Raw genomic sequence first — 18,066 nt, 5'->3', positions numbered from 1 at the left:
TCTGTCTCCACCCAGAGAGGAACAAGGCCTTGGGGAAGAGTCTCCTGGAAGCGTTTGCAGGTGTGGGGTGAGAGGCTAAGGTGGAGGTGCTATAGTTCCTCTCCGTTTCCATCCAAAAGGAACTGGTGACATGATCATAATTTGTTCACATGCGCTGGTGTCTGCATCTCTCATTCTACTTCCCCAGAGAGGCAAAGGCTTCTTTGCATCTTAACATACCTTCCCCACCTTTCCTTCCTCCCAGGTCTGTGGCTTTCTGAATTCAAAAAGCATTTCAAAGGCCCCTGGACATATGCTTTGGAAATATGTCCGAGCAATGGCAATATGTCCACATGGCACAATTTTCTGGGAACCACATGGCTATATGTCCACTAATAAATAGCTTTTTTAAGGCCTCAGAATGAGAAAGATCTTCAGATTTGTAGCTCCATCCTCTGTTTGCCAGAAAATTGCTTCATATCATATCATCATTAAATGCTCTATTTTGCAATGACAGATGCATATAAAATCTGTGCATGGCTTTAAATTTTATTAATATCGGCTGAGAACCTATGGATGCAATCACTCAATGGCATATGTGTATATACCTACTTATCTAGACTGCATTCTTTAAAGAAATAAAGAGCCAGGGAGAGGAAAAATGCCATTTGTGTAATTTCTACAGAGCCACTAGAGAACACATGCAGTGGGGAAGCAGACAAAATGTCATTTCTTGAAAACTAGAGGTGACTGACTCAAATCTTAGCAGTCTGAGTCATACTGACTAAAGTCATCAATATATTATACCTTTTCCCACTATTTATAATTTGCTTCCACTATCTTTATATCGCAAATGCTTAAAATTTAAAGTTACACCAAGGCTTTGTAACACTCTGGGTGCTCTTTAGAACGATGGTCCCCAAATGCTGGGTTTTGAGTGTGCCAGCCTGGAATAAAGTTTTTATTAGCCTACAGCAAAATGAGGAAATAAGATAATGTAAGTTCATTTGCATAAAGCTAGATTTATTCAATTTAAAGGATTCTTTTCTCTTTATTTTGAGATTTTTCTTACAGCTCTACTAGTCCACAAAACTATTTAGTCAATGAGATCTAAAAGTATATAATCGCTGGGTAGAAAAATCTGCTTTTATTTCTTTGCTTTTATCTTGTTCTATAAGAAGAAAAAACAAAATTATTCGGAAAAAAAAAAAAAACCAAAAAACCTTCAACCATTATTCTAACTAATTCTCAAGTCTCTTGCTATTGTTTATTCAGAAGGTACTGAGCACCCACATAAGCCAGGCACTAGGACCCTCTATGCCTTTGGAGATGATGCTCAGGGAAACATGAAACACAAACCTGCCGGAGAGCCCTGAGTTGGGCTGGGTCTCTCTTGGTTTGTTTCTGGGTCAGAACTTTCCAATTTCTGTTCTGAGCCAGCAACTCCTACCCTGTCCGGGACTCAACAATCTCTAGTGTCCAGGAGGGTGGCTGCTATTGCCTGCTGGAAAAGTCCGGGATCTGTCAGTCTGGGATTTTGATCTGTAGACACTGCAGACAATATTCTGTTCTCTCATAACTGCCGTGATATCTTGAACAATAAAAATAAACACAAGGGCCCTCTGTTTTTTTGTGGCCATGCGAACAAAGTCAGTTGATAAAGCGTACCATGGCATAAAACATCCCGGGAGGCATGTGCCTAGGGAACCCACCTTTCTGAAGTCACCCGTATCCTCTCATCATTGGATGAATTGAATCGATCATCCTTTTCTCTGAAATATTCCTCAATGCACTGCTCTTCAAAATCATGTACTTTCTTGAGCTCATCATCAGTTATGAAGAGTTCTGTGGAAAGGAAATGAGATATGAGGCAGGGAAGTAAAAGCGGTAGCATCTGATCTGTGGGCCTAATGACATTCCTAATTTAAATCAAGGTTAGGAAAAGGGCCCTCGATTCTTTACCGGGTCTCAAACTAAACCCAAATCCAGTTAGGCCACTTGGGGCACTGTCCTGTCTCTGTGTGTTAGCCTCACTATGGGTCCCTGAAGTTCACCCGAACATACCTGCTTTACTGCCAGGGCTGATTAGAATTATTCAAGTTGTGTGACCAAAAATGTAGCCAAATCAAGGAAAAGGAAGCTACAACAAGAATGGAGGTTTCTTAAAAGTTCAATTTCTAGACTGAGGAATGTAGCAGACAGACATCATTCACTGGTTTTACTAAAAGACCTTTTGCAACCCCATTCCCTCTTTCCCTCTTCCCACTACTGAGGCTGGAAAGCCAAATACACACATTTGCAGCCTCCTTTGAAGCTAGCAGCCATCATGAGACCTAGTTTAGCTCAAGAAACAAAAGAAGTCTGCTGCAGGGAGGGGTGGTGTATTGGGAAGAGATTCTGCTTTTCTGATAAAGTATAGAGACGTGGCTGCTTCTTTCTACATTTTTTCACTTCCCCTCTTCTTCTTGCCTTGAACGTGAATGTGAGGACTGGAAGTGCAGCAGCTGTTTTGCTACCATGAGACAAGACAGTGTGATAAGGAAGAGCTAAGCCTGAAAATGGAAGGACTCTGGGTCTTTGACTTCAGTGAGACACTGTTGAGCTCTGGGCTACCTACCTCTTTATTTTTTATTATGTGAGAAACACAAAACCTTATTTATTTGTGTTATTGTTCATCTGGTTTTCTGCTAATAGCAGATAAACTAATTCATAATTGCTACAGCTATAGAAAAAATTCAGTGGAAATTTGAGCCTTCTCCACGCCTAAGCTTTCTATTTGTTTAAATTTGTGTTTCAGATGTAAATAGTAAATTTTGGAATCCCCAGCCCTCTCCAACTCTTCAATTTTAATGTCTAGAAGGAAGTTGGGCATTGCTGTGTCAGGGAAGTTGTTAAAACTTCAGACTTAGAAAAGCAGTTGGTCAAGTGGCTTTGGCTTCAAATTTTCGATGCGCTAGTGATTACCACAAGGTAATTCCTGGGCCGCAATCCTAGAGGCTCCTGTTCAGTAGATCTAGTGTATGTGGTCTGCTTGACACACTTTGAGAAACTATAGAAGCTGGCTTGTATGGGGCTGGATTCCCAACGGTTCTTAACTGTGGGTGGTACCCAAGGGACATTTAAGAATCTGCAGGAGCTATTTCTATTTAATGTGTGGAGGCCAGATGTTATATCTCCTGCAATGTAGGGGACAATCCTACACCATGGAGAACAGTTCCGTCCCAAGGCCAATAGAACCTCCTTTTAGAAAACACTGGACTAGAAGGTGGATGGTGGAGGGTCTTCTGTTTTGTGCTTTGAATAATGGAAAGCAGGTCTGGTTTCCTCATGAAGTCATATAGGCACAACCCCTAAGGCTTGGGAAAATGTTTAAGACCTAAAAACATGATAGACCCAAAAGGGATAAAGGAAGAACAAACCTAGTCACCTGCAACTCAATTCCACTCACGTAACAACGCTTCACTTAGATATAATGCAGCATTGGGAGCATGGTGACACGGCTGATATATTTTGTGGTGGGACCTCTGGAAGGTAAGAAACTTAGAACCTATGATTTGCTAAAACAGGCCTGCTGGAGACTAGTTTTATCTCACTAAGAAAGTTGTAAGGCTAAGAATGCTGGATTTCAGCCCCTACAGTCTTCCTTCCAGCCCTGTTTCCCACGCAAGCATACCCTCCCGTTCCGCCCCCCCCCCCCCGCCCCCCCAGTCTTCAGAGCTGTCGGCAGTCTGCAGGAAGCAGGAGGAACCAGGTGGCCACATGGTCCTGCATGGCTGCCGACAGGAAACAGCAGGGATTAATGATCAGTGGCTGCAGGGGGCCGTCACCGGAAGCTTACTCAGGCCATAGTCCCTTTCATCTGGGTCGCTCTCGTGTTTCCTCCATCGGCAGCACAGGTGCTGGAATATCATGGTCATGTGGCTGAAGATGATCAGAGGTGGGGGCAGAACCGGCCTTTCATGGAAAGTCATGATGAGCTGATACCTCTGAAACTTCCACACTTGGTTCGATATCGATTTTACCTCAAAAAAGGTATTGCTGAAATAGAGACCAGAGAGAAGCAAGTGAGAAAGCTCGCTGCTTTCTGAAGCGCCACCCCGTCCAGCGCCCCCACGCCATGCTGAGTGCCCAGAGGAAGGACCCACTTACTTAAAGACAGCGATCAGGAGGTTCACCAGCAGGATGTTTGCCACTAGCAGGTAGCAGGCCATGATGGCCGGCACGATCCAGGCTCCTGTCTTGCAGGGAGGCAGCTGGATGATTTTGCCATCCTCTCGGGTCTCATTCTGTCCACAGGGAGCTGGGGGAAACAACACAGGCAAGAAATAAGAAACCACGGCTATTTGAGGAAAAAAAAAAAAGACTGATGTGAATGAGTTTTTTTTTTTTTTTTTTTAGATGAAGGAAAAATACAGCCAGCTCAAAACAAACAGAAAAAAAAAAAAGAATTCCAAAAAAGCCAAAATAGAAAAATGAAAGCTTCATGAATATCCCAAGGGGCTGCTGGTTCCTTCTGTCTCCCAAGTTGTCATCTGACTTGAGAGACGTGGGAGGAACCCCCTGCGTGCTCACCCTGTCCCTGGGGGACACATGCTAAGGGGCATTTGGTGTCCTTAGGAAGCCCGGGGAGGGCTTTCCTGGGGAGCGGCAGCCAGAGGAGCAGAACCTCACTGCCCCATCGAGTTACTTTCAAAATGTGCTGTGGAGGCCAGAAGCCGACAGCTGTAAGAGCAGCAGTACGAGGGGCTATTGATTGGGAATTAACACCGGGCAGCTGTTAATTGCTGCAAGAAACAACACGGGGGCTCTGAGTTAACGATTTGCTGTCTCAGTGTGGAAGGAACAAAACCCGGCAGCGTCTTGGGAAGTATTTAGAGGGCTTGTGGCTCGGTGCTCCTGACGGATGGCATTTCACGGGGAGGGCAATGAGGGGTGATGGGCAGGAGCCTGTAGCCACCTGCTTTCTTCCAGCAGCACTTCCATTCCAAAAATGTGCTTTCCAGGGCACAGGGGAAAAAAACCCAACTGTGCTGAATATACGGGCAGATGAAAAATAGAAAAGATCTGGAGGTGGGGGTGAGGAGGAAGGTGATGCGTGGGACCGGGTGAGCATAAGGTGCTAATGAGGCCGGCTTTGGAGTTTCCGGGTAAATTCAGGGGAAAACAAATCCTCGACAAAGCTGCTTAGTGCTGCACAGACAACATGGCCTGGGGGGTGATGCGGTGCCCAGGGATAGGTGATGTGGCCCTCCCGCTCCAGCTGCCTCATGTTGGCTTTAGAACAGGGTCCTTTTTCATCTGTCTGTAAAAGGGGGAGCCATGAAGAAGTGTCAGCAGTTGCCACAGGCAGCTTTTGAAGATCTGCCAGGAAGGTTTGCAAAGCTGACCCAGAATCTGGGCTGGAGTACCTGGGAGAGGAGTCCCTTCCCTCTCCAGAGTTAATGTGGCTAGGCTGTGTGCTCCATAGTGGTTCTCAACCCTGGCTGCACAGGGGACCCCCTGAGGAGCTGTAAAAAGCGCCAACGCCCAACTCCACCCCAGACAATTGAATCAGAATCTCTGAGGGTGGCCCAGGCATCGATATTTCTTTTAAAACTTCCCAGGTAATTCTCAGGTGCCACTAAGGTGAGTCCACTGAGCTAGAATTAGGCTGGAAAAATTATGTGATTTCTAACATGCTCTCAACTCCAAAATGCATCTTCTCAGCCTACGAGGGTTTTAATAATATCGGGACACCAAGACCCTGTTTTTATGGCCAGAAAAAGATGGCCGAAGTGCTTCCTTTGGATCTGCCTGCAAGATGATTGAGTGTTGGCATTAGGTGTTTTCAAAGAGCCAGCATTTTTTTTTATTATTGGCAGTTGTGGCACTAATGGCCCAAAACAGCCCTGTAAAAGGTCCTGATCATTTACTCCTTGGAAGGAAAACCCAGTGATGGAGGCCCCCATTGGCTCCAGGAGGAAGCCCAAACTCTGAGGGTGGCTGGCTCAGGGCCGTCTCTTGCCACTTCTCACCTCTCCCTCTGAGCACAAACTGGACCAAATTTCCTGCAGTTCCTAGAAATGTCATGATCTCTTTTACTTCATGATTTTCAGCCATGCTTTTGGTGCTTCCCAAGGTCCCCTCTGACACCATGCTCCCACTCCCATGCCTCCCCTGGGTGAATTCTGTTCATTTTTCAGTGCTCACTCAGCCTTTTGAAGGCCACCCCAGCTCCCTTTCAGCCTTTTCCAGCCTGGACTGGGGTAGGTATTGATCAAGATTCTCTGCTTGACCAAACTCTACTCAGGCTCTTCTGAGCTCTTTTTCAATTAGGCCTTGACTTTTGGACTTTTGTATTTGTCTCTGCATTGTCCAATTTTGGCAAGAATCCTGCTAAGTCAGTTTACCCAGAATCCCCACCCTCAACATCTGAGCAACCTTGATATCTCCTCAGGTCCCTCATCCTTCACCACCTCCCAGGGAGTCTGATCACCCTGGCCTGTCTTCAGCAAGAATCCTGTGAGGCTGCTTTAGCCAGGATCGCACCTTACCCCAGATGTTTCCTCGTTGTGATTTTCCAGCCACTGACCACCCCGACCCTGCTCCTGGCTATAAATTCCCACTTCTCCTCGTTGCATTCAGAGTTGAGCCCAGTCACCCTCCCCTACCGCAAAACCTCACTACAGTAGCCCTCCTTGAAGAAAGTCTTCCTTACCATCTCCAACACGTCATAAATGATTTTCTTTAAGAAATAATTTTTTCTTTAGTAATTTTATCTTCCTTATGATCCCAGAGCCCCCTCTGCTTGCCCCTTTGGGGGTCTTCTCACACTGTCTCACCATTGCCAATTTACTCGTCTATAACCCACACAAGATTCCCAGTGGGAAAACTGCTCTTCCTGACTTCCCATTACCTGGCTCAGTGCATACACCTAGCACATCCACACACACCCACACATGATTACTGTTTGTTGAATGAATAAAGGAGTTCATGTGGACACAATCTGGTTGTGGAGCACTAACAGACATTTCCCACAGCTCCGCAGGCCTACTCATGATAAGACAATCCTAGCTCTGAGCCATTGTTAGCTCCTTCCTTAGGTCCTTTCCAGAAATCCCACCCTTGGCTTGGCAAGAAGGCTTCTCATGTTCAACAGAGACTTCAGGGTCTCTGTTATCTGCTTGGCCACAGGCCTCATGGAATCACTTGCTTTGCTTTTCTCTCCTCCTGGAAGCTTGTCCCACTCATTCTACTCTCTTTCTCCCAGTCTGCCCTCCCGAGGGGCTGTCACTCCTATTCTGCCCTTGCCTCTGGCTCCGGCTCCCAACAAAGAGCAGCAGAAAGAACTGCTTGGGGTAAGTCACAAATGCACAGTTTTAACAGATGTGGTCCCTGGTCTCCATTTCTCGATGACATTGTGATATTTCTCTTCACATTCTGGGAGAATGTAAAATAAACTTGTGAGGAGCAGTGCTCAGCCATCTTGTTCTTTTCACCCCATATTTAGTGAAGCAGGCAGACACTTCCTCCACTTGGGCCCTGCTTCCAGTCTAGAGAGAACACCAGGGAGAAGAGCTCACTGGTTTCATGGCCCGGGCACATATCCACAGGGCTTCAGCTAGTGTTACTGACATATCTCTGTTCTTCTGCTCTTTCCTCAAAGGCCCCTACTAGTTAAAACATTGGACCAGCTTAATATCTTTATACAAGACTTGATTTAATGTCAACGTGATTGGCTCTAGGAACTCCCTGCCAATCCCTTGGGTATTAATTTATTCCAGCTTCCCCCACCTTTTATTGATCCTGCCTTTATAGAGGCAGTATTACTTTAGTGGTTAGGAACATGGATTATAATCAGGCAGACCTGGCTTCAAACCCTGATTCCACCAATTTCAAATGATATGACTTCAGCTAACAGGTGAACTTCAGCTTCCTTAACTGTAAAACGGGGGTAAGTAATAGTATGTAACATGGGGGAGGTTGTCAAGAGCATTAACTGAGATCACGCGTGCAGAGCTCTTAGCTCAGTATCTAGCATATCGCACTTGGTTAACATTAGCTGGTGTCATAATTAGTATTGTTATTTTTGCAATTAATAGATTTTAAGCTTCTCAAGCTTAGGGACCACATCTTATTCCTCTTTGTTTTGCAATCACTAGGCATAGCACTTATTCTATAAACATTGATTGAGTGATTATAACGTGCTGGGTACAGGGGATATTGGGGATTAAAGAGTCCCTGTCAATAAGGAGCTCACAGTTTAGTACGGGGCACAGAAAGGGGACAGAATGTTGCATTACGGTATGTATGACGTGAGCTCTGATGGGGGCTCTGAAGAAGCTCTGCAGAATGGCTGCAGCCCCTCTAGCCTGGGTCACACCAAGCAGTCTGGTAGTCAGGACCAGCCTTGAGGACTATCATCTAGATTCTACAGCAACAAGTGCAGTATAAATGAATTAGATGATCCTTGTGACAGTGACAGTGATAATAAAAATGAATCATTAAGTAACAGCCTTCATTTGGTAATATCAGCAAAGAGGCAGTGAACATTATACGCAGCAGTTAGTGCAAAACATTGCTCTATAATAGCTCCTAATGATGTCCCTGTTCTGGGTCTCTCTCTGCACTAGAAAGTACTATGACTCAAACTTATAGATGTCTACCATTGATGAAGATGAACTGGGGGCCTTAAAGGCCTGATAAGTAGCAGATTCTAGAATGGGGGATAACGTATCTGGATTGTCATATGGCACCAAGCAGTATCTGGGGGGTCGTGTTCTCAGGAAAATGCTCCAGGGCACAGGCGCCCAAGATGGCATGTGGGTGGATGACTAGGGGCATGGGTGCTGGTGGCTACCACTGTGCCTCCTCCTTCCCTGCTTTGGAACCTGACACTTGAGTGGTTATTCTTCCAATCCTCTTGCAAGAAGTGAATGCATAGTCCCTACCATCTTCATCTCAAGTGACTTGTTGTCATCTCCCTCTTTGTTGGTGATAGTCAATGCAGAGTGCCCCTAGTGGATGTTTGCTCGTTCCACCCTCCCAGTATACATTTCCCCTTCCCCTGGTAAAAGCATCCTGGTTTCTCTTTGTGGAACCACCCCTCTCCCATCCTCAGTCCATGATGTTTGGGTGAAATGAACTCCAACTCCACATCTAGGAGATGAATCCGTGTGCTTTATCCTCTGATTGCAGTGATTGCTTCAGAGAGGGACATGTGACCCTAGCCTGACCAATCAGAGCCCACGAGCATCAGCCTTAGGACTTCTGCTGAAACTAGTATAAAAAAGAAGCTCTCTTTTTACAGTGCAGTGTAAGGCTACCAAGAGGAGAGGGCCTCTCTGGGAGCGACTCCATCACAGAGAAGAGAAACATTTCTGACCCAGCCATGCCTAAAACCTGCCCTCTTCAGTTATACAAACCACAAAAGCCCTTTTTTCCTTAAGTCAGTTTGAATTGGGTTTCTATCACTTGCAATTAGGAGTCCTAACTAATACAATCACCCCCGTTTCCAGCCCCTGTCCATAGGCCAGTAATAAAAGACCCCACCCCTGAGAGGTACCCCACTCCTGAGAGGCTGCATTTGGAGTCTTGGAGTAGCATGAAAAGGTTGGAAGGGGCAACTCGGAATGTGAAATCTGACCTGATACCGAGGTTGAATTACAGTGTCAGGGGTTCAGGAGCACAGGCACTGTTGCCTGACTTCTTCCCCCAAGCATACAAAACTTAAGGTGTCTACATTGATCAAAGCTCAGTTGTCCAATGGGAGCCCCTGACTCAGACACTAATGATGCAGATTCCACCTATTATCAAATCAGTAGGGCAAATGCACTTGGGAGACTTTGGCCAAATACCTGGACACAGCCAGCTGCTCCCAAAGTGAAGAAAATCTTGTTCTAGAAGCTGATCATAGATAGATTAGACCACAGGAGCCTCTGGTGTGTGTGTGTGTGTGTGTGTGTGTGTGTGTGCAGGTACAGGGTGGGAAGGCTACATCTATGCAGTTGTGTCGAAATTAGAAGGGATCAAGCACTTGGAGATTCAGATTCTCTATGGTTTATTACGTGGGTCACGCTGACATATTACGTGGCAGGAAGTTGCAAGTGCCATTTCTGCTAACTGTGCATTAATAAGTAGAAATGGAATGGATGACTGGGCTCCAGAACAATGATAGGTTATGCAGTCATAATCCAGCCAGAGTGTGTGGATGATAAAAAGAAAGCCCTCCCTTTTCTGCACATGTTCTGGAGAGCAGCCATCCAATGGTTGAAATTTTTTTTCATAAATAAATTTTTATAATAACTAAAATAAGTGTCAACAGAATCCTTCACTAGAATATAAGCTTCATGGGGAAAACGGTTTTGTCTGTTTTGTTCACTAAACAAAACTGCACCTAGAACATTCCCTGGCACACAATATGTGCTTAATAAATATCTACCAAATGAATGCAAGTAGGAATATCACATACTGTACATTTGACCTGCAGTGTCAGGCATTTCTATAAGGGTTACACCTGATCAATTTCACTGGGTCAGTGTCTGTTTTTCTATTTACTTCAAGACTTAAGTTCCACCATGACCTGCCAACCATGAGATGGTTCCTGTGAGAGCAAAAAGCTGAGAGAGAGAAAAAATAGGATATTGTTTATTTGTTTGTTTTTGCAATTGCCAAGTTTTTTTTGGTCAGGAAGATTGGCTCTGAGCTAACATCTGTGTCCATCTTCCTCTATTTTGTATGTGGGATGCCACCACAGCATGGCTTGATGAGCAGTGTGTCAGTCCACACCCGAGATTTGAACCTGCAAACCCCGGGCCACTGACATGGAGTGCATGAGCTTAACCACTATGCCACCTGGCCGGCCCCCTGCAATTGCCAAGTTTTGTGATTAAAGGAGCATGCTTGGTCTTTGACAAAGGCAAATCTCGCTTCTAAATGCTGCTGTGTAAATTTCCATGGCACACTAACCATAACACCCCATCTTAAACTCGTGGCAGATATTGCTAATCAATCATGACACTCTTCTGAGTGTCAAGTTGTGGCCTCAGAATCCTTTTTAACACAAAATTCCTGAAACCACAACTGATCAACTGAAGTTGACACAAGAAATGGAACCTTTCTCTTAGTCCCTTCAAAAATGAGATGAGGTCTGGGTGAAAGATAATTTCTGTACCTCTTTTCAGGATCCACCTCACACCCCAATAGCCTGGCCGATACCCGACCTATACTGCCTCGCAGTTACCCAGGAGAAAAAAAAGGATCAAATTGGACATCCTGCTTTTCTCAGACCCTGACTTTTTTTTTTTTTTTTTTTTTGCTGAGGAAAATTCACCCTGAGCTAATGTCCACTGCCAATCTTCCTCTTTTTATTTTTTTTGGAGGAAGATTAGCCCTGTGTAACATCTGTGCCAATATTCCTCTATTTTGTATGTGGGTTGCTGCCACAGCATGGCTGACAAGTGGTGTAGGTCCATGCCCAGGATCCGAATCCATGAACCTGGGCTGCTGAAGTGGAGTGTGCAGAACTTTAACCACTAGGCCACGGGGCTGGCCCCCAGACCCTGACATTTTTGATGAATGACCACGCTGAGAGTGTTGTGAAACTTCTTCCGCATACATCCTGGGCCCCTGGACACTGCCCACTGCTCATTTTAAAAGATAGCTTATAAAATGGATGTTTCCCAGGAAATGCTGATCCTAGTTCTTTATCTGGGATCTTCAAAAGTGAAGGACAGTGGAGATTTGGGAATAAACATCTGTGGAAAGCATAGCATGTGCTAGCCTCTGTGCTGGACACTTCTCATCAGCCATTGCACTTAAGCTTCCCAGCGGCTTTGTAAGAAATGTATTATCCTTGCTTCACAGTTGTGGAAACATGCACTGAGGGATGAAATGCCTTACCCAAGATCACATAGCTAATAAGGGATACTGCCAGAACCATTCACTCATTCATCCAAAAAACACTGAGTTCCTGCTATGTGCCAGTGGGAATTGGCACTGGAGACGCAATTATGAATGAAGCAGAAATGAGCCCCACCCTCTCTCTGACCCCAAAGCCTGTATGTATTCCTCTCAATCTCCTATGACCTTTCCAATGTAATAATGCTAGTGACCACCTATTGCGTGCTTAAATGTAAGGCTTGTGCTATGAGCTTTACTCACATCACCTTATTTTAATCTTTACAACATTTTGACATGATGGATATTATTATCCTCATTTTACAGATGAAGAACTGAGGTCAGTATCTCTGTCAGTATCTCAAAGACAGTTAAGAACAGAAGCAGGATGTTCACGCAAGCCTCCTCGACTACAAAGTCCCTTTCCTCTGTGCCTCTGAAGAAAGAGCCAACATGGGGCTGAGAAGAATCTCTCAGTTATGAACAAATGTAGAGACAGGTTGATAGACATCTGAATTATTCTTGTTTCTATCAACATGAATAACAGTCTCAGCTGTTTAGATAAGGTAACAAATGTACAGAACACTAAAATTCAGAGTGTGGAGAGCGAAATTCAATTCATATAATAGATATCAGGTGTGGTCACCCACGTCCCAAAGATTAAGACACATGCCCTTTTGATTTCATTCTATAATATATGAGGGAAAGGAACATTTATTTAATGCACACACCACACTGTTGCCAAAAAGTATGAGAAATTAAAAATGAAACACCAATGTTTGATATAATTGGCATCATCTTTAGAAAAATGATGAAGAACGATATTTCGCAAAGATTATCCCTCTTCTCCTGTCTGAAGAAATGTCTCAAAAGCTTATTCCAAGTCACAGGCAATGCAACAAAGAGCTTAATTGAGTGTATGACTACATGTATCCTTTTTTTTTTTTTTTAAAAGAAAGGATTTTCAACTAAAAATCCATCTTGAAAAGATAAGGAGACAAAGAGGACTTCTCTACCTCCTTTTGAAAATCCACACAGTTTGCGATGGAGGATTTAGAATGCCATTAGCACAGTTTTACTCCAAGAAATTAGATCTAGATAGCTCTGCTCTTTTGGCCTTCTCCCTGACACAATGCTTTCCTTGGCAAGACAACTGGAGATGCCTCTCTTTGTATGGCTTCATCTTTCTAGAAGGTTCTTGATCTAAGAATCTTAGATAGTGGCAGATCCAGGCAGAATTTTTCCTCGTGGAAGCATGGAGCACTTTCTATTTCTTTCAATAGGCTACAGCCAACGTCCTCTAGTAATGGAGGACAGGAAGTGCAGCGGGAATTGAAAACCAGGTAAGCTCCAACTTTGTAGAGTCAAAAGCACCATCCACCAGCTCTGCCTTTTACTTCTTTTGTAGTTCATTTCTTTTCTCTTCCCCTATCCTAACTGCTGGGTAAGAGGCAAGTCAGTAGTGACATGGCACAAAGGCAACCACTAGAAAGGAGTAAGAGGAGGCCTTGGTTCCTTCCTCTGTCAATGGAGGGACTTCGACTATTGGTATTCCCTACAGTGTGGTGCACACACCACTCAGGAAGTCCAAGACGATTTTAGGATACAGGAACAGGGCATTAAATAACATTGAATTGGATGGTGAGAAAGTGATGACCTTTTCCAGCCTCTTTCAATCTTCCTGACTCCATCAGAGAAACTGCGTCAGTGGAGGATAATATTTCTTTAACACTTCCTTCACATTTGCTAAACTCTCCTTTTAGTAAAGACTGGGTTGGCTGAAGGCTCAAGCATCTGGACAGAATTTCATAACAATGTGGTGTTTTCATTCTGTTTATTTTATGGTTATCTTCTATTACATCAAATCATACTGATTTTTCAACATATGGCAAGGATATAAATTTTTTAAATAAATTAATTTAGGTTGTAAAAATGAGTCTATTTAGCTAAGAATATTAAAGAGTAGACAGAGGTTACAAAACAGTGCATGGTTTATGTGACTAACTAAAGGTTGGGAAATGCTTGATTAGATGATTTCTAAGCCCCATCTAGTCCTGACATTCTATTACTCTATGATTCTACGAAGAGGAAGACCAGAATAACACCATGATCTATCCCAGGAGCTAACTGTAGGCCACTTATAAAAGCTGTATTCTTTCCACTCCTGGCAGAAAAGCAAACAAATAACTAGCTCCCACTGCATGATATGGAACCCACCATCACCGAGGGGAAAAGAAGGCACCAATGACAGAGCCTCTAACTCTTCAGGGTTAGGGTTACATACATTCAGCTTTGAGCTATTTAGAAGGCATGATTAAGTTGAATAAGCCTCATTTTTTAATCTAGTGAATTCGAAAGCAGGATGTCACAAGCCTAGGTTTGTTGTATGTGAGTTGTGGGAGGGGGCACATATTACGGGGGATAAGGGGAGAAAATTCAATTCTCCATGTTATCTTGGTTCCGTGTTCTTGCTATTCTATATATCTAGCTTTATTTCGAGACAAAATTATCGTTTATTTGCTGCTATTTGAAAGAGCTTCAAAATTCCATTACTTCCTTATTTGGGATCAGGAATTAGTATCAGAAAGATTCTGTACAAATCTTGCCAGGGAAGGATGTGCATCTATACCAGCCTGTTGTACCTGTCAGTGAGTTTGTTGCCATGATGCAGCAGACTGATTGCACTAATAGCTCCAATTTCTTTCCTCTCTCTGAATCTGGGCTCCTTTGATAGTTTCTCTCGCTAGACAGGTAGGATCTATTTCCTTGCCCCTTGATTCTGAGTTTGGCCATGTGCGTTTCTTTGGCCAATGGGATGTTAGCAAATGTGACCCACACAGAACCTTGAAAAAACCTTTGAGTGCTTCTGTTTCCACTCTCCTACCTCAGCCGTCACGATGAGGAACATGCCTGAGCTAGCCTGCTGGAGGATGAAACACATGAGCTTCTGCTCCCAGTCACTTCTATTGTGTGAGCTAAGGTTGTCCTGGCACATGACCAAGCCCAGCCAAGACCAGAAGAACCATCCAGCCACCCACAGGCTCTTGAGCTCAATAAATGCTTACAGCTTTAAGCCACTGCCTTCTAGGGTGTTTTCTCCTATTGCATTATCAATAGGTAGTGTCAAGATTGTCAATAGATAATGTCAATAGATACCTGATATATAGGCTCCACTCCCCTTGCTCTGCTCACAGCTAGAAGAAACAGCCTTAGGTCTTTCAGGTTGACAAATCCTTTTCCTAATTTCATCACCCGCCCCACTTCAATTCAGACCAGGTCCCCTCATTGCCCAAGGAGCAGGTCCCATCACTGCCTAAGGAGGAGCGACTTCATTGAATGACCAATGACTAATCAGACTCTGTCTTTAGAAATTAAACTGAAGTGCAGAGATGATGGCAGGTACTTAATGGAAAGATCATATAGAGTCAGACCATGTTACGTCACATAAAAGTAAAACAAGCCATCTGAGAGAGGGAGAGGGGAAAGAAGGGAAGAGGGGCAGTGGAGAGAGAGCCAGAAAGCAAGAGGGAATGCGAGAGGTGACTGATTGAGCCTGGAGAGAAGGAGAGGGAAAAGCAGATGAGCGGTCACGTCTTCTGATTGAGGCTTCCCAAACCACTTCCAGTTTCATTCCCAGCCAGCTCACGTCAGGCTTTGCTTCCTGTCTTTGAATGTCTTTGAGGTTTCCTCTTATACACTTACAGTCAATCTTTATTTAATCTAGTTTGAGTGGGTTCTGTTTTCTGGGGATCAACATTTGCTCTACTTGAGGACACGGTCATTAACACCTGAAAGAGAATCAGCTTCTCAGGCTGGTAGTTTCCTCAGAGGAGGCAAAGGTCCAGAGAGCTGAGGGAGGGCACCAGTGAGAAGGGGGCTCAGGGAAGAGTTGGAAGGATGGAAATAAAAAGCGTTTAACTTACAGTTTTACTGAGGGCTCGCCTCATTCCTTTTGATGTGTGCCTACACAAAATTAGATTTCTTCTTCAAACCGAGAACAACAAAAAATTTCAGAGAAAAAGTCAAATAAATCATTGACTCGCCCAGATTTTTGTGTTGCTGTCCACCCCCACTGTAATTCTCAATTGTGAAGTTCTTGCCCCAGCTCCTGCTGCAACGAGACACCCTCCAGAGCCACGAAGGTGGAAGAAGCTGTCCCTTCCATCGCAGGTTCAGGGAGCTCCGTTCCAGTCTCATCACTTAACCGTGGAAGGTGTGCCCGTGGGTCCATATCACCCTAGCCAGACGTTAAGGAATATGCTTCTTGTTTTTGTTAAAAAGAGATTGCATGATTTTTCAGAAACCCATACATCTGACCTGTAGGGTATCTGAGAGGGAAGAGCCAGGGCTTTCTTCAAGAGCGAATGTCTTATCAAAAGTAACCAGCAACCTCACATCGGGGATCCCCCTGCTGAGAAGGATCAGCTCCGTGAGCCAGACTGCACCTCTCTCTTTGCAGACGTACATCAGGGACACTAGGCTGTACCAGCTCCACAGAAACGACCCATGGCTCCCACTGACTCCCATCGGATTGGGCCCCAGAGTTAGATGACATCAAGGGAAACAATCAGTGTGGCCCCTAATATTCAGGAACGTGTTTATAAGCAAACACAAGTTCCCGCTGACGTTATTTACAAATTTCCGGGTAAGTGACAGACAATACAAGAAATCCACTTATACTCACAGCTCACACTCCTGGTTCTGCATGCTGGCACACTTCCCTCTCGGTGCCCCTCATTCCCTCACTGCCCTCTAGATCCTAAGCTCTATTCTCTCATTTTACTTTAAAGCCGGTCTGCCCACTTGTCTCTGTTTACTGCTAAAACTTGAGCTTTTCATACTTCAACTGATGCTCCTCAGACAGCAAAGAATCCAGATCATAGTCCATCCTTGTTCTACTTAAACCTAAACAGCTGTGGATGGGCTCAGATTCCAGTGCCCATCACTTGCTGTCATGTTGTGAATAGGAGTCCAACTGTATGCCGAATAGAAACAACATTTTTATCATTACAACGAAATAGGTGACAAGACACCCTCATACAGTGGATTAACAACTTTTCTCTTGTCCACAGCAATGCTGACACACATCAAGTAAAATAAAATAAATAAACATTTTCATCTTGAAAGATTTATCTGTTAAAAATAAGAAATTCAGATGCCAATCAGGTGAAGTGGAGTAGGGGCCATCGAAAGGGGCAGGATGGGAAAGGCACTTTGTTGTTAATCATAGGTTGAATATTTAAGTAATCACATTATTGTACGTCTCCTGTTTTGAGATCTATCTATAACTGAGCCATCTTACTGAATCATTCTTTGAAGTCACTAGACACAAGGCACTAATCTTGGATAGGTTCGGTTTGAGCCCTAGATCTGACATTTTTCTGTCTATGTACTATGCAGTATGTCCCAATTAATGTTTCTGAGCCTCAGTTTCCTCGTTTCTAAGCCTGATATAAGAATAATAGAAATAATGTTAATAATAATGATGATCACACACGCTCAGCTTCCCTCATGATTCATTCAACAAATATTTATGGAACCCCTACTATGTGCCAGACTCTGTTCTAAAGGGCTTGGGATACACCAGTGAACAAAACATCCAAGATCCCTGCCCTCCTGTAGCCTGCGTTAGGAAAGGGGCAGTGGTGGTGGTGGGTGGACAGAAAATTAACAATAGCATAATAAATAAGTCAACTGAGTGGTGTGTTAGAAGGTGATAAGTGCTGTAGAAGAAAAGAAAAAGGAAGCAGGGCAAGAAGGATCAGGAGGGCGTGTGGGGGCTGGCAGGCGTATTGAGAAGGTGAGATGGGTACAGACACCAGCCTTGGATGAGGGAGTTGGCCCAGAGGCTCTCTGGGGGAAAGGGCTCTAAGCAGCAGGCACTGCCAGGGCAAAGGCCCTGGGGCAGAAGCACAACTGCTGTGTTCTGTGAACCATAAGAAAGATCTCGTGTCTGATGTAATGCAGAGGAGGTTAGCCAGAGAAGAGGAAGAGCGCTAAGGGGTGGAGGGAGGGACAGCATCATGTGGGGCCTTTGGAAGGACCACCCAGGATCTAATCAGATAATGAGAAGGCATTATCATTATTGTAATCCTTTATTGGTTTTATTCAAAAAGCTGAGTAATTCCCCTTCATTCGTTCTAGCTCCTCCCTGACTGTTTCTCACTCTAGGAATTCAGCCCTCTCTTCACGACTTCTGTTTTTCCCAAC

The 18,066-nt window shown here is 44.4% G+C and overlaps 1 protein-coding gene across 19 annotated transcripts in view; it reads right to left on the bottom strand.

The window, feature by feature from the left end:
- The window catches only part of TRPM3 (transient receptor potential cation channel subfamily M member 3), a 791,340-nt gene that overhangs the window by 10,052 nt on the left and 763,222 nt on the right, over nt 1-18,066 (bottom strand). For all 19 annotated transcript variants that reach the window (XM_058565673.1, XM_058565675.1, XM_058565677.1 and 16 more), the window contains 3 exons: nt 4,129-4,279; nt 3,818-4,017; nt 1,692-1,824 (listed from right to left, as the gene is read on the bottom strand). In XM_058565673.1, the coding sequence (XP_058421656.1) occupies nt 1,692-1,824; nt 3,818-4,017; nt 4,129-4,279 (484 nt within the window). The remainder of the gene's footprint in view (nt 1-1,691; nt 1,825-3,817; nt 4,018-4,128; nt 4,280-18,066) is intronic.

The sequence above is a fragment of the Diceros bicornis genome, chromosome 22 (genome assembly GCF_020826845.1).
Source record: "Diceros bicornis minor isolate mBicDic1 chromosome 22, mDicBic1.mat.cur, whole genome shotgun sequence".
Classification (NCBI taxonomy): Eukaryota; Metazoa; Chordata; class Mammalia; order Perissodactyla; family Rhinocerotidae; genus Diceros; species Diceros bicornis.
The sequence above is the reverse complement of the archived record's forward strand: the minus strand, read 5'-3'. Positions and strand labels throughout refer to the sequence as shown.